Below are 11,187 nucleotides of genomic sequence, written 5' to 3'. Positions count from 1 at the left end.
TTTATCGGTCAAAATTGTTTGACGTTTTGTTTTTTTTTTTTTTAATGGCGTCTTTTTTAAATGAGTGCATCCAGTCTGAATTTATTCATTTAGGGCCCTACTCACACGAGTCAATTGCTTTTGTTTTTCTTTAGTTTTGTAAAAATAATTTCATTCAAAAAAAATTATGCGTTTTGCTTTTGATAAGGGTTTTTGAAGCTCTTTTGATAAAAATGAAACTTCATTCTATTAGATATTGGTTAAAGGTATAACTACAACGGCCACTTTTTGCAAAAAGTCAAAAAGTGGATACTTTCAAACTCATTTTGTGACAGTTTTTCCACTACAAAATTGAAAATAATGATGCAGAGAGCTTATATTTTGGTTTAAAAAACAATTTTTGTAGTTTTTTTTCCAAAAACAAATAGCGCTAGAAAGAAATAAAAATTTTTTACTATTGTAAATTTCCCACTTTTTCACTTTTTAGGTCATTGTAGTTAAGGCCATAAACAAAAAATACCAAGACTGGAAACTCGGCGTTGTGTTCGTGTCCGATGTGTGGTGAATGTCGTGAATCTATAAATGTGTGGTGTTAACGTCATTTACCAACGTGGTGGCTTTCACATATATTCACAGACAGCACTGTACACAAAAGGGTTTTGGGGGGAAAGACGTACGAAAGTTTCCAGTCTTGGTATTTTTTGTTTATGGTTAAGGCCTTAACCACATTGGCTCAAAAAGTGAAAAAGTACAAAAGTGAAAATTTTCAAATGCATTTTTGTATAGTTTTCCGTGCTGGAAAATTAAAACTTATTATTTTTTGGACTAAAAAATAATTTTTATACAAAAGTGAACATTTTCAAACGCATTTTTGTATAGTTTTTTCGGGCTGGAAAATTAAAACAAATGATGCAGAAAGCTTATTTTTTGGTTTAAAAAACAATTTGTATACTCTTTTTCACAAAAAAAATTGTGCTAGCCAGAAAAAAAATATTTTCACTTTTGTACTTTTTCAAAAAGTGGTGTATGTAGTTAAGCCTTTATACCTTTAAGACTTTATATTCGTAGCTTTTGAAATGCGAATTTGCACTAGAAAGCTATTGAAATGTAAACTGTCATATATGACAGATGAAATCATGAAATAAAAAAATTGTGTTTTGAGTGGTTTAAATAATTTTTTTCCTTTCGCTTCAGGTGCGTACTTCTCTTTCTTCTTCTTCCTTTTTCTCGGCGCTGTTATGATCTCGATGTCGAGGGGATCATAACCTTCCCACGTTACTGCTTCACACTAGTGATCCGCCTGTGGGGTTCGCCGGGTTGACCTCAGAAATCGGCGGCAAGCCTCCCGGTTTTGTATTGTTCCGTTTCTGAGGCCAACTGAATGCTGGTGTTTTTGCATTTGCTTGTACCAGGAGTTTTTAGGCCTACCTTTCTTTTTATTTCGTGTTGGAACGTTATATGATATTGCTTTTTTGACGGGGTTCTCAGGATCTCTCCTTTGAACATGGCAATACCAACTGAGTCGGTCGTGTTCAATTTTTTGGGAGATGGTATTTTTAACATGAAGGCTTCCTCGGATCTTTGTACTTCTAATTCTATCAAGCTTTGTTACTCCTGCTGTCATGCGAAGCATCTTCATCTCAGCTGCCGTTAACTTACTCTCATACTTTTTGTACATTGTCCAACATTGTGAACCGTATGTGAGTGCTGGACGCACAACTGCGGTGTAGAGCCTTCCTTTCAGCTTAGGGGGCATTTTTCGATCACAGAAGATAGCAGAATTTTCCCGCCACTTCATCCACCCTACGCTTACGCGATGATTGATATCGTCATCACAAGTACCTTCGTTATTTATCATAGACCCCAGATATTTAAACTTTTCACACTTGGGAAGCACTACACCATTCAAATAAATGTCAGGAATAGGCCTGTGTGGATCAGAAAATGGGCAGCATAGGTATTCTGTCTTTTTCGCGCTTATGCGGTACCCACTATCTTCTAGAACATCCACCCATACATCAAGTGCTCGTTGCAGGGATATCGGGTCTTCACTTATGATGGCTCCATCGTCAGCAAAGAATAACTGATGCACTTTTGGGTCCGTCACTTTGCCTTGAAGCAGGTAATCAAGAACGGTAATAAAGAGCAGAGGACTCAAGACGCTCCCCTGGTGTACACCTACTGTGATTTCGAATTCTTCGGTGACTCCAGCTGCACATCTTACTTTAGTAACTGCTCCATCATACATGTCCATAATTATCCGCACATAGGTTTCCGGAACTCCTCGTTGTCTGAGGGCCACCCATATCAGATCTCGTGGTTGTCGATCGAATGCTTTTTCAAAATCAACCAATACCACATGCAAATCCTCCAAGGAATCTCGATGTTTTTCCATAATGATTCTGATACTCTGGATTGCATCTGTGGTTGATTTACCCGCAACAAACCCGGACTGGTCATCAGATAGCCTTATTATTTTTCGCAGTCGGCTACCCAAGACTCGCTCAACGATCTTCATGGTGTGTGACATCAGCTTAATCGAACGGTAATTATCACAGCTTCGAGTATCACCCTTCCCTTTGTATATTGGAAGAAGATAACTTTCCCTCCATTGATTAGGCATTCGATCACCTCGTATAAGCTTGGAAACAAGAACCATGAGCCATCTAGACCCGATGTCTCCCATCTTTTTCCAAAACTCTGAGGGTATTTCGTCCAGCCCAACAGCTTTTCCCTTTTTGGAGTATTTTACAGCCTCACTAACTTCTTCGACTGTGACATCGGATACTTCGCTTAAGTTAGGTGAAGCTATTGGAAAGTGTAGCCTTGGAAATTGTTCATTTAGAAGTTCGTCACAATACTGTCGCCACCTGTGGAGGATTTCTTCGTTTTCCACAAGTAGTTGGCCTTGAGCATTGTTAATAAACTTTGGCGAACAGATCTCCTGAGCATTTCTTCTTCTTTGAGCGGCTATTTTGAAGATGAAGTACTTTGAAGGTGCGTACTTCTCTTTAACCTATAAAAATCTGCAAAATAAACATTTCTGTACAAATTATTTTCCATATTTTTTGACAAGCTGAGTGACGTTTAAAATGACATTTTATATATGTATACAAAGATTGCATTTAAAAAAAAACTTATGGGATCCAATTTTGTGAGACCAGCCGCGTCTTCAAACCACCGTGTCTACCTACCAATGGTATACTATTCTGTTACGAACTTAAAGTTTCCATTTTATTCTTCAACATCTTTTGTAGCTCAATTTTTTCTAAACTACAAAAATACGTGTGCTCTCTTTCTTTCATCTTTCATGAAGAGGACAAGCATTTAACAAAAAGAGAAAGAAAATTAGCCGCCGTCAAATGTCATAACAAATTCTATAAACAAAAAATAAAAACGTGAATTTCCAAAAATTGCGAAATAGCAACGCATATTTCCATAAACGCATTTGGCCATGAAGCAAAGTAAACTTTTATTCATCTACCAAACCAACCACAACAGAATCATATTTCATCTTTAAACTTCATCATTAGTGTTTTAAACAAAATCTCAAACAAAAAAATGGAATCAAATCACACCGTAATTCACTGGTTTCGCAAAGGCTTACGAATCCACGATAATCCAGCTCTCGTAAAAGCATGTGAACTAATTAATCAAAATTCAAATTATAAACTCCGTCCAGTATTCATTCTAGATCCAGCTATTCGCAAATGGATGAGAGTTGGCGCAAATCGTATGCGTTTCCTACAAGAATCTTTACTACAACTAAACGAGAATCTCCAACGTATCAATTCACGATTATACGTTGTTCGGGGTATTCCCGATCAAGTATTTCCAAAACTACTCAAATCATGGAATGTCAAAGTCCTGACTTTTGAAACTGACATTGAACCGTACGCAAGGAAGCGTGACGCTTCTGTTGTCAAGTTGTGTAATGAACATAATGTGGAAGTTGCCCAATTTAGTTCCCATACAATTTACAATCCAGAAATTGTATTGCGTCGCAATATGGGAAAACCTCCTCTAACCTATCAGAAGTTCCTTTCACTCGTTGAGAAACTGCCAGTTCCTGAACCGGCTTCCGAACCGGGAAAGCTTCCAAAAAGCAATCAACCTTCGGCAGACGAGGAGGAAACACTCAATCCAAAGTGTTATGATCCACCTTCGATTGCCGAGGTTATTGAGCGGGTTCAGGAATTGGGAATAAATAAGTTCCCTGGAGGTGAAACTGAAGGTCTTCGTCGTTTAGACGAAAGCTTAAAAAATAGCTCATGGGTTTGTAGTTTCGAAAAACCAAATACATCCCCAAACTCTCTAGAACCCAGTACAACAGTTCTTAGTCCATATCTCAAATTTGGATGCCTTAGTTCTCTTTTGTTCTATAAAAGACTTAAGAAGATCCTCGAAAAGAACTCAAAGCACTCTAAACCGCCAGTCTCTCTCATGGGTCAATTGATGTGGAGAGAATTTTATTACACTGCTGGGGCGGCTGAACCTAATTTCGATCGAATGATTGGGAATTCGATTTGTTTGCAAATTCCTTGGGAAAAGAATGACGAGCATTTAGAAGCTTGGGCTCATGGTCGGACAGGGTATCCATTTATCGATGCGATAATGCGTCAACTTCGTCAAGAGGGTTGGATACACCATTTGGCAAGGCATGCTGTCGCGTGCTTTTTAACCCGTGGAGACTTGTGGATCTCATGGGAAGAAGGACAGAAAGTCTTTGAAGAACTACTACTCGATGCTGATTGGGCATTGAATGCCGGCAATTGGATGTGGCTTTCTGCATCGGCATTTTTTCATCAATTCTTTCGTGTTTATAGTCCAGTTGCATTTGGAAAGAAAACCGATCCACAGGGTAATTACATAAAGAAATATGTACCGGAATTGAAAAAATATCCTAGTGGAATTATCTATGAACCATGGAAGGCATCGACTATTGCACAAATGCAATATGGTTGTGTTATTGGGAAAGATTATCCTAAAAGGATTGTCATTCATGAGACTATTCATAAGGAAAATTTGAAGAAAATGAGTGAAGCTTATAAGGTTAACAAGGATGTGAAAGGAAATGCAAAGCCTGAACCTGAAGGTGGAAAGCGGGCGGCTAAATCTTCGAAACCTCCAGCCAAGAGAGCGAAGCATTAATATTTTTTTTTTGTACTTAAATTGTTTAATACTCATTTTTTGTTCGCTTTTTTATAATAAACACTTTTTTTGTTTAAATAAGTTCTTTGTTTTTTTTTTTTGTATAAGGAAGAAAGTTTCGAATATGTCAACAACTATTCGCATCATGGAAAAGCTGATGAATTGGGTGCTCCCTAGTTCCATTCGGAATATTATGTACCTCATTCTAATCGAAAGGATATCCATTCTAGCGTTAACACACAATCTAATGATAACTTCATTAAGTTTAATTGCAGCTGTAGTTTCCAAGAGAACCAATTGTTTTGCCACCTTTCATACCTACCAGAGAAAATCGTTGTGCGTTGAACTCAGCGCACTTCAATTGTAATGTTCACTTTGATTGTCCATTCGGTATCATCTTTCGGATATTGTTTTGGTTTGGGTCTACCAAAGTGCAATAAGACAATAATTGAATTGCGTGCTGACTCTTTAAAAGTGCCGACGATTATCCACTGAGGAAGATGGGCTCGCGACTATCGGAATGACACGACAAGTTGAGTCTTAATTAAAACATAGAGCACAGTAGTTTGTCTTTAAATTTAATCACTGCGTAATTCCATAATATAACTCTTTTTATAGTTATAACTTATAACACAATGCACAAGTTTAATACTGATAGACTAAATAAGAGCTTTGTATTATTGCAACCTCTCATAGAGACAGCCTGTCACCGAACCCTTTCGAAGTCTGAAAAAGGGAATGGTCTTCCAAAGGAGGGAGATTATCGAAGAAGGAAATTTGAAGGGGGATTTGCGTTTTGCCTGCAATTGCTAAAATAATAGCAAAAATTGTTATGGAACTCATGAAAGAATACCTGGAAGCCACACTTGATAATGAACAAGCAGAATTCAGCGCTTTTACCTACTGTATTGATTGCAATTGAGATCCGTGAAATCAAAACTTGATAACGTGTTAATCCCGACTGCACGTAATTTTCATTAATTGCACGTCTTCTGAAATTTCGAAAAATCTCTAGATTTAACTAGGCCTTGTCACGAATTTCATTCGCATCGGAAATTTTGTACGATTCCCGAAAAAATAATAAATTTGACACTTCGAACGTAATCCGTGATTGTTTTTTCAGGAGTCGTAGCAAATATCCAATACGAATGGAAATTGTGATGAGGCCGATTATTAACCTCTCGTTCCCATAATTTTTTTTTGTTTAAAATTCTTTCAGTTAAAAATTGGCAATTAATTGGTTGGACTAAAGATCATATAGGTAACAAGTGTTTATGTAAAAAAAACTAAATTTCTAAAATTCTTTCCTATACGAGAAACATAAAGGCTATATCTAGAGGTAAACCATTTAAAACAGTGTTTTCGTAATTTTAGAATCAAATTTTAATACTTCTTTACTATCTTTTAAAATTAATGATAAAATAAATCAGATTATTTTTTTATGAATGCTACGAAATCTTTAACATACTAAACAAAAGCAAGTTCGTGCCATCCACTGATGCATTTTTTAAAGTAGTTTAGCTACGCAGTTTTCTTATAAACTTTTAACTACCATCTGGAATATACAGAGTACCAAATTTCTCTGTTTCCAACGTTCGTTCTTTTTAAAAATAATCTTTTACTTTCTTTCGGATCATTTTCATGTATGAATATCAATTTTGACTAGCATCAACTAAAACGAACGATATTCTGAGAACTTTTCATTTGGGAGCCCCGTTTTCCCGAACACAATTCCCTGGGTTTTCATTCAGAATAGGGCTGATAAAATGCATTTCACATTTTGCTCTGTTTCTTTCTTTGAATTCAAATTGTTTATCTTTCGTTTTAAGTTCAACCATTGAATAATTATATATAGAAGTGACACCGGAAAAAACATCCGCTTTGTTTGAGGGGTGGCGCTACAATCGTTACAAGAGTGGCACCACAATCGTTTTAGGATTGTGTATTCGATGGCCGAAAAATTCCTTAAAAGGACTTTTGGTTACTAAGTAACCACAACTACTATATTATTTATATTTGGTGTATTTGTATTAGTTTTGTTTTGTGTTAGAAGTGTGTTTGTTTATTTTTGTTTCTGTAATATTCAAATTGAATTTATTTTTAATTTTTGTAATATTTTGAATTGAACATTTATTTTTGAATGTTTGATTCTTATGTATATTTGAAAGGATTTTGTTTTTCTGTTTTTATTAACGACAAGAAGATTTTTCTTCAACTATAGAGAGTTTATTTAATTTTGACTAGGGTGCTTTTTGTAATAATATGTAGCTGTAGTTCACATTATTTAAATGTTGTCTGCATGCACTGTAGCATATACTTACTATTTTCTTAAACCCCATATGCAAGAGTAGGTAAGGATCAAGTTCTTACAATATGGCCATATTACACATTATTTTAAAGTATTTTAATGCATATTTCAAATATTTTAATACAATACGAAACTATCTCGATTATTTGCTTAAAATGATTTATGTATGCGAACAAGAACTTTATATTTACGGCTTTGTTCAAATTTGCAGTTTTTACAAAATGTTAAATTTTGGAAAAAAAATCTTTTCGTACCATTTTTGGATACTTTTCTCTGTTTTTAATTTTTTTTAATCTAAAATTTAAACGATAATAATTAATAAAATGTTGAAATAAACTCACAAGAATTTGAGTTTATTTGAAAAAAAAAACTGTAAAAAGGTCTATTTTGATCGCAAATGTATGAAAATGTGGTTTTGGATAGTTCCAATGATTTTCCTATTTCACCATTTGAAATAAAATATTTGGTTCTAATATCCTAAAACTAGAAGAATGTAGCTTTTACATGCTCTTTATTTTGTCATGATACTATATAGTCAAGCTATGCATTCTCACAAAAAAAAAGTTGAGATAACAATCAGACATTGCATTACTATAGCCCTGTTCCATTGGAGAATACTAATAATTTTCTCGAAAACGGTACCAGTAATTTTGTTTAAAAAAATTATAAAATAGTTTTTGGGCAATCATGGAAATTTTTTAAAATTATTATTAACCTACCGTAGAACCGTTTTATTCAAATCTGATTTTCTGCCAAACTGCCAATTCAATTTTAAAGAATTTTTATATAGTTTAAATATTTATATAGTTTAAATATAAAACAGTAAGACAATTTGGAAAAATAATAGTTTTTGGATAAAAAAAATTGAACACTTTTTTTTGAAAAATCAAATTTTCGAAAACCGGAAATTAATTTTTTTTGACATTTTAGTTTTGAATGTTGAATAGTGATTTCTACGAAATTGCATACCAATTTTATTTTTGATTTTTTTTTGTTTTAATTTATTTATAAGGTTCCAACGATTTTGAAATTTTTTTCTACAAATCTTTCTTAGTAGAAGAAATCAAATTGAATAGGTACTTGTTGGAGCTATCACGAATTCTGCTTTGTTCCTTTAACTTTTTGGACTAGTGTATAAAAACAACTCAGGTTAAAAGCTGCACTCGTTATGAAACTCAACTATTAAATTTAGCCGAGCGTTAGCCTTGTACCTGAGTATTAAATTGTTTATTGGTAGAGTGAAATATATATAATTCAGTTAAATATTTAAGTCAGCCTTAAATTTGATTATTGGTAAGGCCCGTAGAAAATAAAATTTACTAATTATAAGTTTTGGTGAATAAAACTTCTTATTCAGATTTCTTTGGCACAAATTTATTTGTCATGAAGTAAAGTTATCAGGTGGAGTTTCGATTCAGCAAAAAAAGGCGCTAGTTGTTACGCATTTTATAATATTGCCAAAAAAAATATAATATAAAAAAATAGCAATCTCTGTGGAGATACGAACTCAAAGAGCAAAAGTAAAGAGCAATCACCTTGTCACCTACGCTAATAGGACTATTGAAATAAGTGTAACTTTCATGCCCTATAAGCTATAACGTGCCTAGGATATACAACAATAATTATTTAATTTTGTTCAATAGACCAGGGTCGATAATTTTTGAAACCAAAAAAAATCATAGTAGAATGAAACCCATTGGAAAAGGAGGTGAATATGATGAAAATTAAAGGAAAAATAAATTACGGGCGAGCCGAGTTCGGGAAGTGGGTGGGTTGAGTTTTTAATGGTAAAAAATGGTATATCTCGATTTCCGGCAAAACTACAAATCCTATAGAAAAAAGTTGTATGGCAAAGTTGTAGGTAATAAAAAGATCTACAACTTTTGTATCAACAATTTTTTCACGTAACCTCAAAATTTATGTGAAAAATTAAAAAAACCGAGTTTTTGGTTTTTTATTTTTATCTTTTTCAAAAACAAAAATTTTTCTACGAAATTTGGTGAAAACTTACGTTATTATGTCCCAAATACACTGTAATTTATTTGATTTAAAATATTAATTTGTTCACCTTATTTTGACTTAATACCAAAAAAACACCCTAATTTTCAATCGAAAATTCACGTGTCAAAATATCAGCTTTTTTCAAAAAGTCGATGGGCATTTCGTTCGTTAAAATGTCTATTTTCTGATGGTGTAAAAAAAAATTACATTAGTATACTATAGAACATGTTCTAGTAAAATTCAAAAAATGAAAAAAGCTTGAATTCGAAAAAATTTTTGTATCATTGTTTACAATTTTGGCCTATTTATTCAAATTTACACTTTAATTACTCAAAAAACGTAAAATTTATCAGTGTTACATGAAATCTTACGTTTTTTGAGTAATTAAAGTGTAAATTTTAATAAATAGGCCAAAATTGTAAACAATGATACAAAAATTTTTTCGGATTCAAGCTTTTTTCATTTTTTGAATTTTACTAGAACATGTTCTATAGTATACTAATGTAATTTTTTTTTTACACCATCAGAAAATAGACATTTTAACGAACGAAATGCCCATCGACTTTTTGAAAAAAGCTGATATTTTGACACGTGAATTTTCGATTCAAAATTAGGGTGTTTTTTTTGGTATTAAGTCAAAATAAGGTGAACAAATTAATATTTTAAATCAAATAAATTACAGTGTATTTGGGACATAATAACGTAAGTTTTCAACAAATTTCGTAGAAAAATTTTTGTTTTTGAAAAAGATAAAAATAAAAAACCAAAAACTCGGTTTTTTTAATTTTTCACATAAATTTTGAGGTTATGTGAAAAAATTGTTGATACAAAAGTTGTAGATCTTTTTATTACCTACAACTTTGCCATACAACTTTTTTCTATAGGATTTGTAGTTTTGCCGGAAATCGAGATATACCATTTTTTACCATTAAAAACTCAACCCACCCACTTCCCGAACTTGGTTCGCCCGTAATTTATTTTTCCTTTCATTTTTATCATATTCACCTCCTTTTCCAATTGGTTTCATCGTACTATGATTTTTTTGTACTTTTTAATGTTTTTGAAGGCATCGGCACTGGTCTACAAATTCTCGTCGTTAATAAAAATGTTTTGTTTTTAGTTTCGAGTTACTATGGATACATTTATAATGTCAAATAACTTTTTAATATTTTTGTTTGATATTTGTGTAATTTTGTATGTATGAGTAAAATTTCCGTATTTTCTTTTTTCATTTATAGGATGTCGATGTGTCGATAAGATTTATTTTTGTTTGATATTTGTTTTATGTTTTATGTGTGAGTAAAATTTCCTTATTTTTTTTTCTAATTTAGGATGTCGACATGTCGATACGTTTTATTTTTATTTGATATTTGTTTTCTAATGTTTGTGTTAGTGAAATTTCCTTTTTTAAAAACAAATTTTTGGAAATATAATTTTCTAGGACAAGCCCCATTCTCTCTGGACATTTTTTAGTACATCTGATTGCCGAAAAAAATAAAATTCTGTGGCGCTAGAAACTATCGGTGTCACTTCTATAAATAATTATTCAATGGTTCAACTGAATTTGTCATTGTGAGAATTCTTTTATTTTCTTCATTCAAAAACAGTACACTTTTTGAACAAATTCAAATTAACCAAGTATTATTAAAGTCTCACCTGAGTGTAGAAACATTTTATTTAATGTCGTTAATAACGGTTTCTGAGTTTTCAACCAAAATTAAATACTTATCAAAATAAAAATATTTTTT

General features: G+C 32.8%; 1 protein-coding gene across 1 annotated transcript; it reads left to right on the top strand.

Annotated features, from left to right (window-relative positions):
• Positions 1–3,323: 3,323 nt before the first annotated feature.
• On the top strand, positions 3,324–5,211 carry LOC129905823 (cryptochrome-2). The gene has a single exon (XM_055981412.1). The coding sequence runs from the start codon at positions 3,541–3,543 to the stop codon at positions 5,128–5,130; it is 1,590 nt and encodes a 529-aa protein (XP_055837387.1). The 5' UTR covers positions 3,324–3,540; the 3' UTR covers positions 5,131–5,211.
• Positions 5,212–11,187: the final 5,976 nt, after the last annotated feature.

This window comes from Episyrphus balteatus, chromosome 1 (genome assembly GCF_945859705.1).
Source record: "Episyrphus balteatus chromosome 1, idEpiBalt1.1, whole genome shotgun sequence".
Classification (NCBI taxonomy): domain Eukaryota; kingdom Metazoa; phylum Arthropoda; class Insecta; order Diptera; family Syrphidae; genus Episyrphus; species Episyrphus balteatus.
Note: the sequence above shows the minus strand (reverse complement) of the source record. Positions and strands in the feature narration are given on the sequence as shown.